General features: G+C 36.3%; 1 protein-coding gene across 2 annotated transcripts in view; it reads right to left on the reverse strand.

The window, feature by feature from the left end:
* The window catches only part of LOC150085456 (jouberin-like), a 320,291-nt gene that overhangs the window by 169,066 nt on the left and 129,711 nt on the right, over positions 1–21,514 (reverse strand). For both annotated transcript variants that reach the window (XM_090373258.1, XM_090373259.1), the window contains exons 12-13: positions 18,254–18,308; positions 3,019–3,137 (exon numbers count right to left, since the gene is read on the reverse strand). In XM_090373258.1, coding sequence (XP_090229384.1) covers positions 3,019–3,137; positions 18,254–18,308 — 174 coding nt within the window. The remainder of the gene's footprint in view (positions 1–3,018; positions 3,138–18,253; positions 18,309–21,514) is intronic.

The following is a 21,514-nucleotide window of genomic DNA, read 5'->3' on the forward strand; positions in this document are numbered from 1 at the left end:
AATATGAATACTACTACTAATAATAATAATTTTTTTTTATAAAAAAAAATTGATTTAAATGTTGCTGCAAATTAAAATATAGTGAAACCATACAAATCTTGCAACATTTGGAACTTAGCACTTGTTGACTTTTAGAAGCCTGTTTAGAAGGATTTTAGAATCCGTATGTAACTGCTGGTAGTAAAGTGCATAGATCATTAACTGCTATAGAAATATTATATAATATTTCATAGGAGAGAAGCGGTATTTGCCACAACAGCAAATTACAGTGGGGGTCCCAACATCCGATGGTAATTCGTTCCATTAAACCCATTGTGTGTTGAAAATATCGTAAGTTTCAACCAATAATACATTGATTTCCTGTAATTCATTCCACAACAACACATAAAATAGGTATTCCTTACATGTTATACTTCATTTTTACATTAAAAATGGGTGTTTTATAAAGATTATTTAATAAATAGTTATAAAACATCTTAAAATAAAAAACAAAAAATAAATTAGCATTTTTCTTATTGAAGTGCAGAGCTGATGAAATCAATGGTGGCATAGTGGTGATGGTGGTGGGAATATATCAAGCAGTAGGTGCCTTTTCGGTCATTTGTCACTACTGGCAAGTTTTTGATGACTTTTTTGTAGCTTCCTGAAGTAAGAAATGACTTCGTCTTCCATTTTGTCCATCATGAGTTCAGTGTTTTCAATGCCGGGGTGTTTTTTACCACATCTTTTAAACGCTCCCAACAAGAAATGACAATCTTCAACTTTTCATCTGACACTTTTTGGGTGTCTTTTTCTTCCTCTTCCTCTCTAATGCCATTCTCCGTAATTTTCTCCAACTCTTGTAGTTCCTTTGCTGTCAGCTCACACCCATGAGCATCAATAAAGTCCTCCTCTTTGCCAACCTCCAGACATATTGATTTACCAAGAGTGACAATATCATTTGTCAAAGCACCATCATCTTCAAATCCATCAACATTATGGATAATTAAAGGACAGATGTTTTTCAAGGCTGAATTTAAGCACCTGGTGGAAACACCATTCCAAGAATTTAAAATCAGCCTCACACAGTCTAGCATTGTTGAAATTCGACCTCCAAAAATCTTTGGGGGTGACAGCATTTTCACCAGAGGTCGCTGCAAAGCAACTTGTGAACATTTCATGGTGTAGATTTTCTTGAAGTTTGCACTCACTTGCTGGGCCATTGGTTGAAGAAGGAGTGAAATTTTACTTGACCAAAGTCAAATTGTGCCTCAAGAGATTGAACAAGTTTGGGATCATGGCCTGGCGCATTATCCAGCAGGAGAAGTGCCTTTACAGGAAGCTAATTTTTCTCACGATAACTCTTCACTGATGGATAGAAAACTTCAAGCTCCCATTCATTGAAGACATATCCTGTAACCCAGGCCTTGTTACTGCACCAAAACACTCTTTGTCGACCTTTTGTTGTTTAAATACTCTGGGGGTGTAGAGTGATACACAAGCAAAGGCTTCAGCTTAAAATATCAGGAAGCATTGGCAACTAACAGGAGAGTGGGCCTATGTGTCATAGACTTATGCCCAGGTAAACTAGCCTCATCCTTAGTGCCGTATATTCTCCTGGGCATTTGCTTCCAGAAGAGGCTGGTTTCACCAGTGTTAAAAACCTGCTGTGGAAGATAACCCTCCTGATCAACAAATTCTTGGAATTCAATTTTAAAGGTCTCAGCTGCTTTTTTATCAGCACTGGATGCCTCCCCACCTTTCAACACTTGATATTTGCCCTTTTTTTGAAGTGCTTGAACCAGCCTCTGCTGGCTTTAAAGTCTTTAAAGCACACAGCACTGCCACTCGTTGATGGAGCTTTAGGTTTCAGATTGTCATAGATCTGAAACAATCATACGTCTGATGTTCCACATACCACGCATTGAACAATAATGGTATTAAACGATAACAAAGATGCTAATTTGTTGAGAACAATCGTACGAGTAATGTGGCCATGCATCTGAAAATTTCCACCTGTGTATCAGCTATATCGGAAAGCTATCAGTACCTGAAAATAAGAGATCATATGGAAGGTATATCAGTACCAGAGAATATCACATTTCAATGTCATTGTAAGTTGAAGTCCCACTGTATAGCATATTTCTAATCACTGGGAAGCTCCCTGTACATCATCATCTAAACTTTAGTTAAAAATAAAATAAAAACTGCCACAGTGATAACTGTAAATTACATACAGCCATGGAAAACTGCTCATGGCTTTCAGAAGCAGTGCGTTTTCTGGCGTCAATAAAACTCACAATATAACAAACAGTTTTGGTAATAAAAAACCTAATCATGCCTAAAACTACTGTTATTCAAACTGTATATTATCATATAAAGTGGAAAAGTGAGCAGTAGTGTATTTTTGCTTTATTTAAAAAAAATTTTTTTTTTAAATAAAGGCCTGGGTAACTCTTGTGGCCATCAAAGCAGCCATCACAGGAAAGTGCCCTAAGGTGAGTGATAGCTCACAACTGAGAAATGAATGTCCAATAAAATTAGTTACCAAAGTGATTTCTGGTAAGGTTAGCCACAGTTATATTGCTAAAGCAAAAAACCAAATGTTATTTGATGTTAGAGTACTACCTTAGTTCTTGCAGGGAATCCCCACAACTGTAGTGAAAGAGTTTCATTGCCATTCAACATGATGCATGGCAATGAAAGTCAAACTATGTTGGGCAGTCTGAAGGAAGGGAATCATCCATATACATGACAGATATACAGATGTGGCTAATTTGTTCAGGAAACACACTGCTTTGACATGTTTTGTGTGTACATAACTTACAACTACTCCACAGTAATTTGTAGATTTTTTTTTTTTTTTTTTTTTAAATAACATTTTCAAAAAGTGCTGGATTTTTTGAGATGGGATGAATTATAAAAACCAACATGTAGGAAATATTATTCATACTGAACTAGTTATTTGTTTAATTTAAATGCTGTTAAATATCAATTTACAAACTAAATTTATATTACATTTTGAGGGAGCAATATTACTTTACAGTACAATCAGCAGAAGCAGTCAATAAATATGTATCATCACTGGACCAATCCATATCATAAATAATTCCATTGTGTGCTACTGTTATTTTTGCTAGCTGATTTCCAAATGGAATCTGAAATAAGGAAACAAATATAATATTCATATTTTGAAATATATATATATATATATATATATTAGATACTATGAATCAGAGCTGTAATGCTCAATACGTTCTACGTTGACAGTAATATTTGTAAAATAATAAGAGGAGTTTTACCTCAATATAGTACGTAGAACACTTCTGTATGATACTCTCCAGAAATTAAACCAAAAAAAAAAAAAATCGCAAAACTTACATTAGAGGAAAAAATTAAAAACCAATTTAACACAAATAAAATCAATTTAATACAATTAAAAATCAATTTAACGAATCTAACGAAAATATTCAAAACAATTTTCCTTCCTCACTTTCTTCCTGAATATTTTCGTTAGATTCTTTTTAATATTTTTAATTGTGTTAGATTGGTTTTTAATTATTTTTTACTCTAATGTAAGTTTTTCGATTTTTTGGGTCTAATTTCTGGAGAGTATCATACGGAAGTGTTCTACGTACTATACTGAGGTAAACTCCTCTTATTATTTTACAAATATATATATATATTTTTTAAATTAAATAAAATAAAACATAAGCCAGTAGTATGGCAAAAACTGTAGAGTGAAAAATTAACATAAAAATAACCAAATAAACAAACGATTGAAAAAGAAGAATAAAAGTTAGACATAAATAATAGCCCAGAAACCCCTATATAATTTCGAACTTTAAATCCAATTAACATGAACGTATATAAAATTTAGAATAATACCAATTACATGTTAATTTAGCGGTACTCCTCCCAGTTCCAAAAGACGTGAAATATCACCAAAAAAAAAAGGGGGGGGGGTTAAAGGAACTACTGAAAGATAACAAAATCAGAATAAATTAAAATAAAATAGACTGACCATTATGCCCCATATCGACAGAGGGCCACGAGGCCAATTATTCTTCTTTTCGATCGTTTGTTTATTTGGTTATTTTTATGTTAATTTTTCACTCTACAGTTTTTGCCATACTACTGGCTTATGTTTTATTTTATTTAATTTAAAATATATTTCGGCTTCATATGGAGGAATTGCAAGTAACTGCCTCTAATGAATGCTCAATTATTTATTTTATTATAATGTAACTTTTGTCAATATTTAATGGTAGTATATATTTCGGCTTCATATGGAGGAATTGCACGTCGCTGCCTCTAATGAATGCGCAATTATTTATTTATTTAATTTATTATAATTTAACTTTTATCAATATTTAATATAATTCAAAGGTAGTATGGGTTGATATGCTAATTTAGCAGCGCCTGTGCTGCCATATATTTTCCTTTCTTCTATATAAACTGATTCAGCTTACAGTATGTCAGTGGTGTGGCTCTGCTTTAGAGTGCTGTCTGTTCTATAACTTATTTTTCGCTGCATAAGGACCACCGCCGTGCAAATCCTCTGCATTGGAGGATCGATCGGGGGAAGAAGGGTGATTTGGTACTTCGATCTTTTCACCATTGCGACGATTTGTATAGCGATTGAAATGCAGCGATTCCATGACCATTATTGGCCTCATGGTCCTCTGTCGATATGGGGCATAATGGTCAGTCTATTTTATTTCAATTTATTCTGATTTTGTTATCTTTCAGTAGTTCCTTTAAACCCCTTTTTTTTTTGGTGATATTTCACGTCTTTTGAAACTGGTACCTCTCGGGGGGGGGGGGGGTACCGCTAAATTAACATGTAATTAGCATTATTCTAAATTTTATATACGTCATGTTAATTGGATTTAAAGTTCAAAATTATATAGGGGTTTCTGGGCTATTATTTATGTCTAACTTTTATTCTTCTTTTTCGATCGTTTGTTTATTTGGTTATTTTTATGTTAATTTTTCGCTCTACAGTTTTTGCCATACTACTGGCTTATGTTTTATTTTATTTAATTTAAAATATATTTCAGCTTCATATGGAGGAACTGCAAGTCGCTGCCCCTAATGAATGCTCAATTATTTATTTTATTATAATGTAACTTTTGTCAATATTTAATGGTAGTATATATATATATATATATGGAGAGTGTTTTACTATATTTTACCAGCACTTTTATCTTATTTTTTATAATCTTTATTAGGAGGGTGGGATGCAAAGTAATGCCTCTTAGTTCACCAGTTAAACAAGGTCAGACTATGTTCTCCACATAGCTAATAGCTTGTAGTTAGTACACGTATAATAGCATTTCTATGCGGTTGTTCATTTATAAGTTACACTGTTTTAAATGGAAGCACCTCTAAATACATGGTTCAAACAATGTGCAGTTATTGAGTTTTCGACTGCCAAAAATATTAGGCATCTGCAAATGAATCCTGGATTCATGCTATGACCCAGAAAACAAAGAGATAGTCCAAGGTATTTTGTCACAAAACACATCTCCATATAAATAAAAAAAAAAAAAAAAGAAGAGCGAGAGAAAAAAAAAAAAAAAAAAGGAAGTCCAAGCAGCAACCAGTAAAGTGATGCTGATTGTTTTTTTAGAGAGAGAGAGAGAGAGAGAGATAATCTTTAATGCCCTTCAAGGCCAAAAAGCCAGGGGTTTACATTTTTACAGCCTCCCGAAACTTCCGGGAAAATAGAACAATTAATTTACAAAAACAGGTAATTTTACAAAAGAAAACATTTTAGGAATCTATGGGTGTTATCCATGCTAAAATTTTGGAAAAAGGAACCATAATCTATTTATACAGGAATACTGAGACATTGTACAAGTTCAAGAAAAAAAAAAAAAAAAAATGAAAAGAGCAAGGCTTAGCAATACAGCTATATTACCTAAATACAGCAATGTACAACCTCACTGTAGCTATGAAACACTGACAAGAATTTTGTTACTGGGATTTGAAGTTGTTCTGTATCCTCTTTATAGTCAAGCTGGCCCCCAGGTGTATTTTTTGTTCCCAAAACTTAAAGAACTCCAATGCAACAGATATAGCTCTTATGATGATAAAGTAGGTATAAAGAGATGGCTGGCATCTCAGCAAAAAAGACTTTTACTTGAAACACTATTCAAAAACTTGTTAAGCACTAGAGAATGTATTGAATTAAAAATTAGGGGAGGTTTTGTAGAAAACTAGATAGTGTAATACGTAGTACTGTATTAGGAATCTGTTAGCTTAGTATGGTATTAGCAATTAATCGATTAAATTTATATATCTTATTAATTTTTATTGTTAATTAAATTGTATTTAAACAGAAATCATGCCCCAGGCTAGAGCAGCAAAGTAACATGCACAAAGTAGCAGAAGTACTGTGGTTCAGAGAAGAACCGAAGGGGGCGATTCACCAACGCATCACAGTCTAAAGAAATGTGCAAATTGTGACATGTTTGTGGAGTTTTCTCGAACAGGACATGATCTAGCCATGGAGGATGTCTTTGTGTGTGCTATGTACAGAGAATGTGAAGAAATTAGATGCCAACTCAGCATTCTGATGAGCATCTATGAGAGTTTAAAGATGCAGGGAGATGCCTTCAAAGGAATTAAAATGGGGCCCATCAAGTTCTCAGCTGCCCAACTCAACGCCAGAGCTCACTCTTGTGCACCAGTCAACACAGCAGCAATCTTCAGGGCAGAATGCGCTGATCCCACAGGAGCTAGTTATTGTTGATGACTCAACTGTCAAGGAAACGGGAAATATATTGTGCAAAAAGGATAGGACCAGGGTATGTCTGCCAGGGGCAAAAGTTGATGACGTTGTAGAGCAGATACAGAATTTTAAGGACACAAAGGGTGATACTGTTGTACACATTGGCACTAATGATATTAAGTGTAGGGGATCTGCAGATTTACTTAACAAGTACAGGTAAATGTTGAAAAAAAGTCATGAATTAAGGTTAAATTTGAGTGTCTGCAATTCTAACCAGATATCACAGGAGGGAGCATATGATGACAGCCTTGTCAATCAATTTGGCTCTGGAGAGATTGTGCAAGACTCATGGTGTAGAATTTTTTCCAGCATGGTCTGTGCTTGTTAACAGGAGAAATTGCTTCTACAGGGATGGGATACACTTAAATAGAAAGGGTGCAAGAATATTCGCTGATGCTATCAAGGCAATGTTAGGTGGGTCGAAAAATTGCTAGCTTGTGGGGGATTCACAGACTAATAGATTAACAGTAGCTGCAGGCAGAGGTGGAAATGATTCCTGCACTGCTTCTATTAGAATGAGCAGCAGCCGAGAAAGCAAGTTGCTGGGGATTTCAGGAACTGATGGGAGTCATGAAACAAGTAACTACATGGGTTGTGTTAGAGTAACTAAGAGTAAGAACAAGTGCATGTACGCCAATGATAGGAGTATAGTAAATAAATTTGATGAATTTGATGTGCTAGTTGAGACATCAAAGGCGGATATTGTTGAGATATCACAGATGTGGTATCATACGGATATACGAAATACAGAATTAGAATTTGGGGAGTACAATATGTTTTTTTTTTTTTTTTTTTTTATTTTGGTAGTTGTTGGCGCATAGGCTTCTGTGGCCATAATGCACCTCCCAAGGTTTTTGCAGTACTCTGATCTAAGCCCGAGGCGGGAATCGAACCCGCGACCTTTGGGTTGCCAGGCAGGCACTTTACCCACCCGGCTAGCCCGGTCGGCTTTGTGGTGAATGAGGGGCGGTGCCGATCAGCGTCTCTTTAAACCTAGCAGCACCGGTACAATATGTACAGAAAGGATAGACAGAATAGGAAAGGAGCAGGGGTTATGCTGTTAGTTAAGAAACACAAAATCTAGGAAGTGCATACAGTTGACATAGATGGACAGTGCAATGTTGAGTCAGTTTGGTGTGAAATAAGCACTGGGAAAGCAAAAATGACAGTGGGAGTTTGCTATAGGCCTAAAGAGTACAATGAACAATTATACAGAGAAACAGAGTGAGGCAGTAAATCAGATTGTCTTATAATGTGGGATTTTAACTTCTCAGATATTGAGTGGAACTTGTGGTTTGGTCACTTGCACACTAGCAAGGCTTTTGTGGATTTATTGGATGATTGTTTTCTACAGCAGCATGTTAGAGAGGCAACCAGAGATAGTAACACTCTTGATCTGATTATCAGCATTGATTCTTCATGAATTAAGACTCTGCAGATAAAGTAAAGGGAAGGGTTTTTGCTTTCGTAAAGGTGACTATACTGATCATAGAGATTTTTTAGGTTGTATACAGTGACACTAACTGATGATGTTACCAACAGAAAATTCTGTATGGGAAGCATTCAAGGAAGTAATCTTGAAAGTAATCTTGGAAGCTACTAGGCTTTCTGTTCCAACTAAGAAAAACTATTCTAGGTTTAGGCTGAAATGGATGTCTGATGAACCAATGAGACTCATGGCGGAGAAGAAAAATACATGGGATGCACACAAATTATCAGGCAACACAGAAGTCTATGGTATATATTAGCTAGTCTGTAATAAAGACACAAAAGAGGTTACACAAGAAAAGGAAGATTATGAGAAATCTTTGGCAATAGATGCAAAGAAAAACAGCAAAGACTTCTTTACTTACAGGTATATAAATTCTAAAAGGAACGGGATGAATCAGATTGGTCCACTTGATACCAATAGTTTGACTGTAGATGATCATTCTCAGATAGCCGCCAAACTAAATGAGTACTTTGCATCTACATTCACACATGAGGAGTCATTCAAGGAGGAGAGGGCCAGATGTTTATCAAACTCTACCAGCGAGTAAAATGATTTGTAATAACTAAGAGCGAAATGGAGGAGAAATTGTTTAAGTTAAATATAAGAAAGGCACCTGGTGTGGATGGGATCTATCCAGTTATATTAAAGGAGGTGGCAAAGAAAGTAAGCAAACCCTTAGCCATAATTATGGGTGCATCCTTGGACTCAGGGGAAGTCCCCACATACATAGAAATGTGCAAATGTATCCAATTCACAAAGGGGATCAAAGGGTGACATGAGTAATTACAGACCTGTTAGTTTGACTTCGGTTCCAAGGAAAATAATGGAGTCACTGATTAAAGAAGCATTACAGATTATTTAGACAAGACTGCAGTAATAATTCACACACAGCATGGATTTGTTAAGGGTAAGTCTTGTCTGACCAATTGATTGGATACTAGGATGTGGTCACAAAGGAACTGGATTCAAAAAAAATAATTTTGATATTGTATACTTGGATTTCAGGAAAGCTTTTGATACCATTGCACACAGAACACTATTTTGTACAAATTGGAGCAGTATGCCATTAAGGGAAAGTTGCTAGATTAGATAAAAGGATGCTTGAGTGGGAGAAGACAGAGAGTGGTAATCAATGGATATTGCTCTTCGTGGACTAATGATATTAGTGGTGTCCCCCAGGGTTCAGTGTAGAGCCCATTGTTGTATTGTATATTTATCACTGATATTGATGAAGGTATTATCAAGCTTAATGTCAAAGTTTACAGATGATACAAAGGTTGGGAGGATTGTTAATAACATTAATGACAGTATGCTGCTGCAACAGGATCTGAAAAAGTTGGGCAGGTGGGCTGAGAAGTGGCAACTGAAGTTTAACATTGACAAATGCAAAGTACTGCATGTGGGTAGCAGGAACCCCAGAGAAATGTACCAACTGGATGGTGTTACACTCAGGCTAGTGGAGAATGAAAGAGACCTGCAGGTAATTGTGCAGTCAGATATAAAGTTTTCTGAGTAGTGCAGGCTAGCTGAGTAGGTCGTTCGGTCTTGTCAATGAAATACAGGAATTTTGCAAACAGATAAGGAGGTGATTATCTCTTTGTATAAAGCAATGGTCAGGCCACATCTTGCGTACTGCGTACAGGCCTGTAAGCCTCATTTTAGGAAGGATGTGGAGTTGTTAGAATGAATACAGAGAAGGGCAACAAGGCTGGTAAGGGGAACAAAGGAGGCACTCTTATGAAGAAAGGTTTAATTTTGCAGTGTCTGGAGACTAGGCATCTATGAGGCAATCTGGCTGAGGTGTATAAGGCCTTGAATGGATTGAGCTGGCTCAATGCTGATGGGATTCTTCCTCTTGTTCAGATTACAAACCTGAGGGGGCATAAACTGAAATTGAGGAAAGACAGTTATCGAATAGATGTGCAGAAATTTTCCTTTAGTCAGCAGGTAGTTGACTGCTAGAACAAACTTCCATCTGTTGTTGTGGAAGTTGATAGCTTAAATAAATTCAAAGCAGAACTAGACAAACATTTGGGTCGAATGGATGGGTGAAATGGGAAGGGTTTTTTTTTTTTTTTTTTTTTTTTGGGCTGAAGTTGTATAAGCTTGCTTTCTTGTAACATATGCCTCTACTAATGCTAATGCTAAAAAAGATAAATCAAAATGAGTATTTATTTCTATTTCTTCGTAAATTATGCAGTAAGAAGCATTACTTTTCAGTCCACTTTCTGTTTATTATCATTTCAACACCAAACAATGTGACATATCATTAACAAAAATTAAGATAAAGTTTACTGTTATACTTATGTGTTATCACTATAAAATGAGTTAATAAGTTGCAATTTGATCAGTTAGAAAATATTTTAATATTTTCTCACTGACCAAATTGCAACTTAACTCCAGTTATTAATTACACAAAATGTTAATTTTGCCAATTTTATATATTATACAATGATATTCTCATGTGCTGATGATTGTAAAAGATATGCATTTGGAAGGTATAAACTCCCCCCAATTCCACCAAACAAAATTTCTGACAATGTCGCTGATAAAAAAGTCAGGTCACGTACACACTATTTGACATAAAAGATGAGTTCAATTATCAAATAACAAGAGTTAAAGGTGTTAAAAACTTCTATATTTGACCTCATGACTACTTACCATGTGAACATCACATGTTGATGTTCACATAATGAGCAGCTGTGAGATTGGATTTGTATAGTTCTCTTTTTGGGAGAGGGGATGCAGGTGTAGGTAGTAGCAGTAGTGGCATGTGATGCAAGAAAGCAAGTGTATGAGCTTATGCAGCATCAGCCAAGAAAAAAAAAAAATCACACCATTCCCACCAAATGCCTGTCCAGATCCTCCTTAAATTTATTCAACCTATCAACTTCCACGACAGATGGAAGTTTGTTCCAGCAATTAAGGAGGAACTGGACACCCGCTGGCTAAAGGCAAATTTCCGCACATCTATTCTACATCTGTCCTTTCTTAATTTGAATTTATGCCCCCTTAGGTTCGTAATCTGAACAAGTGGAAGGATCCCATCAGAATTCAGTGTGCTCAACCCATTCAAGGCCTTATACACCTCAATCAGATCACAGCGCAGTGCCTAGTCTCCAGCCACTGCAATTTGCAGAACTTAAGCCTCTCTTGGTAAGAGGATCCCTTCATTCCCCTCACCAATATTGTTGCCCTTCTCTGTACACGCTCAAGTAAATCTATATCCTTCCTAAAATGAGGCCTCCAGACCTGTACGCAGTACTCAAGGCGTGGCCTGACCATTGCCTTATACAGAGGGACAATCACCTCCTTTTCCCTGCTAGCAAAATTCCTATATATCATTGACAAAACCCCATGACCTACCCTGTCAGCATTGCTCAGAAAACTTCATATCTGACTGCACAATTACTCCCAGTTCTTTTTCATTTTCTACCACCTTAAGTGTAGTACCACACAGTTGGTACGTTTCTCTGGGGTTACTTCTACCCATATGCAGTACTTTGCATTTGTCAAAGTTAAACTTCAGTTGCCACTTCTTAGCCCATCTGTCCAAATTATCTAGATCCTGTTGCAGTAGCACACTGCCATTACTGTCATTAACAACCCTGCCAACCTTTGTATCATCTCAAACTTCGACATTAAGCCTGATATACCTTCATCAATATCATTGATAAATATACAAAACAACAGTGGACCCAACACCGAACCCTGTGGGATTACACTAATAACATTAGTCCACGAAGAGCAGCACCCATTGATTACCACCCTCTGTCTTGTCCCACTTAACCATCCTTTTATCCACTCTAGCAACTTACCCTTAATACCATTCTGCTCCAATTTGTACAATAGTCTTCCATGCACAACAGTGTCAAAAGCTTTCCTGAAATCCAAATAGATGATATCAAAATTATTTTTTGCATCCAGTTCCTTTGTAACCACATCATAATATCCTATCAAATTTGGCAGACAAGACTTTCCCTTAACAAAACCATGCTGTGTCTGAATTATTGCTGTAGTCTTGTCTAGATGATCCTGCAATGCATCTTTAACCAGTGACTCCATTATTTTACCCGGAACAGAAGTTAAACTAACTGGTCTGTAATTACTCGTGTCATCCTTCGATCCCCCTTTGTGAATTGGGGATACATTTGCACATCTCCAGTCCGTGGGAACCTCCCCTGAGTTCAAGGATGCTCTCATAATTATGGCTAAGGGTTGGCTTAGTTGCTTTGCCGCCTCCTTAGCTCCTTTAATATAACTGGATAGATCCCATCCGCCCCAGGTGCTTTTCTTATGTTTAACTTCAACAATTTCTCCTCCACTTTGATAACCTTCTGCCACTTTCAAACCTTAATAATTCCTCATGTGTGAATGTAGATGAAAAATACTCATTCAGTTTGTTTGCTATCTGAGCAGGATCATCAACAGTCGAACCATTGATGTCAAGTGGACCAATCAGATTCATCCCCTTCCTTTTAGAGTTTATATAAGTAAAGAAATCCTTGCTGTGTTTCTTAGCATCTTTTGCCAAGGATTTCTCGTAATCTGCCTTCGCCTGCCTAACCTCCTTTGTGACCTGATTACAGACTAGCTTATATCTGCCATAGGCTTCTAAGTCGCTTGATAATTTATATGCATCCCATGCATTTTTCTTCTCTGTTACGAGTCTTATTAGTTCATTAGATAACCATTTAGGCCTAAACCTTGAACAGTATTTCTTAATAGGTATGAAACGTTTAGTAGCATCCACGATTAATTCCTTGAATGCTTCCCACTTAGAATTTACTGTTGGTAACATCGTCAGTTGATCCCACTGTACAGAATTTAAAAACTTTCTGAGACCACTGTACTCACCTTTACGGAAGCAAAAATCCTTTTCTTTACCCCTGATGATAATTAAATCTTTAAGTAAATCCCACATCAGTACACTGTGATCACTGCCACCTAGTGGTTCCTTTATCTGCAAATTCTTAATACACGAATGATCAATGCTGATAACCAGATTAAGAGTATTACTCTCTCTGGTTGCCTCTCAAACATGCTGCTGCAGAAAACAATCATCCAATAAATCCACAAAAGTCTGAGTGACCAACCCAGAAGTTCCAGTCAATATCTGGGAAGTTAAAATCCCCCATTATAAGACATTCTGATTTACTAGCCCACTCTATTTCTCTGTACAATTGTTCACTGTACTCATTCGAGTCATTAGGCCTATAACACACTTCTACTCTTATTTTTGCTGTCACAGTGTTTATGTCACACCAAACTGACTCAACAGTACACTGTTCATCTATATCAACTTGATGCACTTATTTTGATTTTTATGTTTTTCTTAATTAACAGCAGGACACCTCCTCCCTTCCTATCCTGTCTATCCTTTCTGTACACATTGTACTCCCCAAATTACAGTTCTGCATTCCTTATATCTGTGTGACACCACCTCTCTGCTATCCCAACAATATCCGCCTTTGATGTCTTGACCAACACTTCAAATTCATCAAATTTATTTATTATACTTCTAGCATTGGTATACATGCAAGCATACATGCTCCTATTACTAGTTACCCTAACACATCCCATATATCAACCTATTTCTTGATGACTGCCATCCGTCCCTGAAACCCCAACACCCCTCACTCCAGATCGCTACAGGCCTGACGTAGCCCAGTGGTCAGGAGCGAGAGTGCATAGCACGCGTTCCTTGAGTGGACCGGGGTTCAAGCCCGTGACTACTAAATACGATAAATATTTGTATTGACGATTTATTGTAAACTCTACTGACTTGGTTGCCGTGCCGGAGTATAAACAGAAAATTTATTATTTTTTTATTTATTACTTATTCTAATAGAAGTTGTGCAAGAATCACCTTCACCTCTGCCTGCGGCTACTGTTAAACTATTAGTCCTTGTATTCCCCCAAGCTATCAGTTTTCCGACCCACCTAACACTGCCTCGATAGCATCAGCAAATATTCTTGCATCCTTTCTATTTAAGTGTATCCCATCCCTGTAGAAGCAGTCTCTCCTGTTAACAAGTACAGACCAGGCTGAAAAAAATTCTATCCCTTGAGCCTTGCACAATCTTTCCAAAGCTGAATTGATCAACAAGGCTCTCATCATATACTCCCTTCTATCGTGTCTGGGCAGAATTGCAGACACTTTCAAATTCAACCCTAATTCCTGGCTTTTTTCCAACAGTGACCTGTACTTGTTAAGTAATTTTGCCGGTCTCCTACTCTTAATATGATTAGTGTCAACGTGTACAACTATATCACCTTTTGTGCCCTTAAAAGATGATATCCGCTCTACAACGTCATCAACCTTTGCTCCTGGCAGACATACCCTGGTCCTGTTCCACCTATCCTTTTTGCACAATATGTTCCTCGTTTCTCTGACAATAGAGTCACCAACAACTACTAGTTCCTGTGGGACCAGCAAATTCTGCCTTGAGGCTTGCCGTGATGACCAAGTGCAATCTCTGGCATTGAAGTGGGCAGCTGAGAGCTTGATGGGCCCCTCAATTTAGATCCTTCGAGGGCATCCACCCTGTCCTTCAAGCTCTCATATAGGCCCATAATAACGCTGAGTTGTTGCTTGATTTCTTTACACTCCTTACATCGTGCACACACAAAACATCCCCCATGGCAATATCATGTTCCGTTCCAGAGAGTTCGGCAAACATTTCACAAGTTGTACATTTTTTTAGGCTGTTATGCATTGGAGAATCGGCCCCCTCAGTTCTCTCCCGAGTCACAGCACTCCTGCCACTTTGTGCCCGTTGCTTTGCTGCTCTAGTTTGGGGCATGAGATGTGAGTTAATCTGTCAATGTGCAATTTAGTAAAAAGATACAGAAGAATATATATTTTAAATAAGTTCTGAAGTTTTCAAAAAGAGTTGGAACAGCTGTTCCAAATTTATCACAATGTGTTTTTGTAGGTGTGGGGAGAGAAATGGAAGGACAATGGAATCACAATTAACCCTAAAAGCTTCCAAGGACCAAAAAAACACATATTGAAAATTTGGTGTTGACCTAACTTTTCCCTCTTCAGTAATGCTCTCTATCTGATAATACAGATTTTCATGGGGCCGAGGAATTACTGGGCGATACTGCATCAGAATTAATCCCAAAATCTTCTCAAGTAGTAAAGGAGCATATTCTGAAAACTTGATATCAATCTGACTTTTCTTTAGTAGAGCAGTGCCCAAACATCTGAAACATAATTTTGATTTATACACAACGATAATTTGTAAAAGTAATTTTATTTTCATAAAATTCATTAATTTTATGATAATAAAACTGCTAAATTTCTACTGGTCTGATTTTAATTAAATTTCAGATCTCAACAAATGTTTCTAAAAGACCCAAATATAAAATTTCATCAAAATCTGTCCACTACAAGCAGACAGGCAAATATGGTGAAGCCAAGAGATGCATTACGTATATGTGAATGCACCTCAAAAAAAAAAAAAAAAAAAAAAATCAAGTTAGTAAAGCATTACATTTCAAGCATATTCAATTATCAAATAATGGTTTAAAAACTACTGTACGCAGGAAGTGTTTGCCAAAGAGTCGCAATGTGATGTTCATGTGACAAATAGCTGCAAATGAGATTTGTGCAACAGTTCTTTTTCTTTAAGAGGGAAAACAGGGACACAAAGAACATGGGTTAACCAATTGATGTGATATTTGTATAAAATCATCAAGAGAAATACTCTAAATAGGTGCTGAAAATTTGAAAAAGACCAGAGCTGCTATTTCTGGTGTATAGCAATGTTTCCATATAGAGGGGAGGAAATTGAGGGTGCTATGATATTTGAACCTAAAATATTACGACAAAACATGAGGCAAAAATTTAGCATCTATTAGATGCTTGCTTCTAGAGTAATGCCTGGAACATACTTTATTTAGATTTATTCATTTTTGGGGAGTGGAGCTGGGAAGGGCTGGAATTGTAATTGGTCTTAAAAGCTTCCCAGGAACCAGCAAAACAGATGCTATTTCACTTTTCTTCTTCAAATCAGAACTAAAACCTTCTCGGGGGGGCTAAAAGAACATATATTGAAAATTTGGTATCAATTTTGATTTCAGAGATTTGTGTAAATTAAGTCAAAAATCTGAAAAACTTCCATTTATTTATAGAGATAACTTGAAATTTTGCAGGAGAAAAAAAAAGCCAAATTCCTGTTGGATTCAATTTAAATGAAATTTAAGATGGCACAACAAATCTTTCTAAAAGACCTAAATATAAATGTTATCAAAATCTACCTATTGGGGGCTGAGTTGTTACATGGGTAGACACTTTATGCATTTATAAACATGCCTTTAAAAAAAAAAACTATCATATGCACCAAATAATGTAATAAAACTAATATTGATCAGTGTTATTACATGTACTGTTGTACTTCATTACTAATAACATATTGATATTCAACAAGTAACAGAAAATTTTTGGTACTTAAAAGCAAATTTGAATTTGATTGAATAAAATTATTTGAAACAATCTCTCTCTCAAAGAACAGCAACCAATACTAATAATTATTTGGAATGTTCATAGCAAGAGAATAATTGTTACTGACTGAGATGTTGATGAAGCAAATCAAATAACCATAATCAAGTGAGTCAATTATAACCACTCAATTATGCCCATCATTAATCATTTTAATGATAAATTGAATGTTTTATCATAATCAAATGAATCACCTGTAGCCTTTTGATTATACCCATCATTAATTACAAGTTCTCAGAATACCATTGAAAAAAATAAACAATATGAATAGTACATAAAATATAAATATTACCTGCAGGAAATTGAGTATTAGACAAATTCAAAATTATTTCTGGAAGTCCTTGTTCACCTTAAATTCAATTTTTTCTGATTTCACTACCTTCTTATATATACTCCCTCCACAAATCCCATATATCCTACACCTATGACAGTGATATAGATGACTTGGAACTAAAATACATCTTTCTAAAATAAGTACAGTATGGGATCTCTTATCTGGAAGCTTGGAGTATGAAAGTTTTCAGTTTTCAGAATTTCTCAGTTTTTGAGTTCTGCAATGCAATTTACATTTGGATTAAACAGCAAATTCACAGCTTTCACAAAAATGGAGTTTTTGTGAAAGCTGTGAATTTGCTGTTTTTTTTTAGCAATTTTTAGAAATATTAATTATTAAGTGTAAATTAATATTTAATGCTAATACTGTGTAGGCATAAATTAATTTTTTTCATTTTATTTTAAAACTCTTCTAAAGTGTAAAGTGATCAGAAATGAGCAACTTTGTCATGGTGCTCACCAGTAAGCTTTCTTAAGTTGGATCATGTTGGATTTGAGGTTTCAGTATGAACCGGATTACCATCAAATTCTTCAAAAGTACGAACAGCATCAGGTATAAGTTTTCTCAGCATCTATTCATCAACCAAATAGAAACTTCTTTCCAAGCTTGTCCAATTATTTCAGCATGATTAAAAATATTAAATTTGCTTTAAAATTTTTCCACATTGTTTTTCATTGGTTATGTTAGTTTCAGCAATTAATTCCCAAAAATTGAGGTGAAAATAACACGCCTTCAAAACACTTATAAATCCCTGCTCCACGGGTTGCATTGCAGATGACAAATGTAGTATTAAAAAGACTATCTTAACATTAGGACACATGCTATCAGATTTGAAAACATGAGTAGTGACACTGTCTAAACTAAGAAGAATCCTGAAATCCAGTTTTTACCTCCAAAAAATTTCTTTACTTCTCATACAAAAAACTCAATTACCAGTCAAAAAAGATCAGTGATAGTGAAGCTTTAGCTTTAGCTTTATTTTTCAAAGCTCTAGTATTTTTGAATGCAAGTGCAGAAACTATTTGCTTAACGGAAATTAATCAGATGTCAGAACTGCAGGGACTTGGATAATGAATACTCAGGTAACAAGGACCCCAGTACATATTTACTACTGAAATAATATAAAAAATTATATTGTACCTCATAAGCTGTTATCTGATGACCAGCACTAGAAGCAGATCCAGCAGCTAGTATTCTGTTTTTAACAGAATAAAAAAAAAAAAAAAAAATTATATATATATATATCAACATATATACAAGGAATAGAAGAATAAGATATATACTGTGAAGATTTTTATTTGGTTTTTAGGAGCATTAGCAACTAAGGCCATATTGCTCCGGGGATATGCGGTGGTCATTCCCTGACCTTTCCGCATCCTCCATATTTGGTGGTCATGGGCTCAAACCCCAGTCTAATCAAGAAGTGTGTGTGCTACACACTGCTGCACCTGCTCACCTGGCTACGGAGGTGCCCATATACTGTGAAGAAAAAAAAAAAAGTGTGAAAGAGAGAGGAATTTTATGGAGTAGGCCCACTGCAAAGCAAAAAGACCCCATGGCCAAATATATAAATAAAAAATATGTAAAATAAAGCTGTATAAAAGTGGTAAGAAACAAGCAAATCTACTGTATATGCAAAAAAACAAACAAAAAAATGCACTGTCATGCAACATACAATGTCGGTATCATTATCAAGATTCAACCACCAAAACTGAGAGGAAAGATGGCAAAACGTGGGTCTCCGTTTCTGACATAAATGTTATCCGAGTAAATAGTTATTAGAATTTGAATTTAGAGTTTAGCAAATATGGAAGGTTAAGGCAAAAAACACAAAAGAAAATACAACTGATGACAAGCATGCAGTTTAAAGCTGACACTAAACTAGGTGTAAAAAAGGGTTAACTATAAACTACATGCTTATTATAGATAGTATTTTCTTTCATAAGCGTTTTTGGCCTTATTGGCTAAATTCCAAATTCAAATTCTAATTATTATTTACTTGCACAATTACAGAGACCTACAACTTGTTGTCTTTTCTCATAATTTTAGTGGCTCACTTGATAACAATACCAAGGTTGTATGCTATATAACATTGTTTTCTTTTTATGTATACTATACATTTTCTTGTTCCTTACCACTTTTATACAATCTTATTTTACACCTTTTAAATATATGTACAGGGTAGTCCATAAGTAAGGAAATATGTTTGTCTGTAATAAAAATGCCATTTTAATATATATATTTTTTAAATTTAGGCTAGCACAATAGAAAAGGCATGCATAAACATAAAAAATAAATTCTGCCATTTGTTCAATCCAATCACCATTTTGTTCTTTACAAAACTGTACTCTTTTGGTTACAGAGAGACATAAAGTAAGGCACGATTGCTCAGAAATGTTCTCAAATTCTCTAACTATTTGCTGTACGCTGAAGCTTCAACAAAGGACCTATGCTTATTACTAAATATTTTATCTTTTAAGAATCCCCACAAAAGCGATTACAGGATTGCTTAAATCTGTGGAGCATGGTGGTTATTCAATAAAACCCCACTGTCCAATCCATTGATCTGGGAACTTTTGATGTAAAAATTCGTGGCCAATTAGCATTAGCAGAGGCATTTGATGCAAGAAAGCAAGCTTATGCAGCATCAGCCAAAAAAAAAAAAAAAAAAAAAAACCACTTCCACTTCACCCCTCTGTTCGTTCAAAATACCTGTCCAGCTGAGCCTTAAACTTATTTAGGCTATCAACCTCTACCACAAGGGATGGAAGTCTGTTCCACCAACCAACCACCCGCTGGCTAAAGGCAAATTTCAGCACGTCTATCCTACATCTGTCTTTCCTCAATTTGAATTTATGCCCTCTCAGGTGATTTTTCTGAGCTAGAGGAAGAATCCCATCAGCATTGAGCATGCTTAAACCATTCAAGGCTTTATATACCTCTATCAGTTCACCTCGCTGGTGCCTAGTTTCCAGACACTGTAATTTGCAAAACTTAAGCCTTTCTTCGTAAGAGCACCCCTTTGTTCCATTCACTAATCTTGTTGCCCTTCTCTGTACTCGTTCCAGCAGCTCTACATCCTTCTTGAAATGAGGCCTCCAGACCTGTATACAGTACTCTAGGTGTGGCCTGACCATTGCCTTATACAATGGAATAATCACCTCCTTATCCCTGCTGGAAAAATTCCTGTATATCACTGACAATACTCCATGAGCTACTCTTGCAGCCCGTCTGCACTGCTCAGAGAACTTCATATCTGCCTGCACAACCACCCCCAAGTCCCTTTCATTCTCTACCACTGTCAGTGTAGTACCACAGAGTTGATACGTTGCTCTGGGGTTGCTGTTTCCCATGTGTAGTACTTTACATTTGTCAATGTTAAACTTCATTTGCCACCTCTCAGCCCATCTGCTCAACCTTTCCAGATCCTGTTGCAGCAGCATAGTGTCAGTAGTGTCCTTGACAACCCTGCCAACCTTTGTATCGTCTGCAAATTTGGACATTAAGCTTGATATACCATCATCAATATCATTTATAAATACAGAAAACAATAATGGACCCAACACTAAGCCCTGAGGGACTCCACTAATAACATTGGTCCACGATGAGCAGTGTCCATTGATTACCACTCTCTGTCTTCTCCCCCTCAACCACCCCTTTATCCATAGCAGCAATTTGCCTCCAATGTCACACTGCTCCAATTTGTGTAGCAGTCTTCCATGTGCAACAGTATCAAAAGCCTTTCTAAGATCCAAGTATATAATATCAAAGTTATTCCCTGCATCCAGTTCTTTTGTGACTGCATCATAGTATCCAATCAAGTTGGTCAGGCAAGACTTCCCCTTAACAAAACCATGCTGTGTCTGAGCTATAACTGAAGTCTTGTCTAAATGATCCTGCAGTGCTTCTTTAACCAGTGCCTCCATTAATTTTCCTGGAACAGAAGTTAAGCTCACAGGTCTATAATTACTTGTGTCAGCCTTTGATCCTCCTTTGTGAATTGGGGTCACATTTGCACATTTCCAGTCTATGGGTACCTCCCCTGAGTCCAAGGAAGCTCTCATAATTATGGCTAAGGGTTTGCTTACTTCCTTTGCTGCCTCCTTTAATATAACTGGATAGATCCCATCCACCCCGGGTGCCTTTCTTGTGTTTATCTTCAACAGTTTCCCCTCCACTTTACTCCCAGTTATTTCAAGATTCTGTAGCTTACTGCTAGAGTTGAATACACCTCTGGCATTCCCCTTGCTGAATAACTCCTCATGTGTGAATGTCGATGCAAAATATTCATTTAGTTTGTTAGCTACCTGAGCAGGATCATCAACACTTGACCCATCAATATCAAGTGGACCAATCTGATTCATCCCCTTCCTTCTAGAGTTTACATAAGTAAAGAACTCT

Source organism: Mastigoproctus giganteus, chromosome 5, assembly GCF_048544385.1.
Source record: "Mastigoproctus giganteus isolate SK-2022 chromosome 5, ASM4854438v1, whole genome shotgun sequence".
Classification (NCBI taxonomy): Eukaryota; Metazoa; Arthropoda; class Arachnida; order Uropygi; family Thelyphonidae; genus Mastigoproctus; species Mastigoproctus giganteus.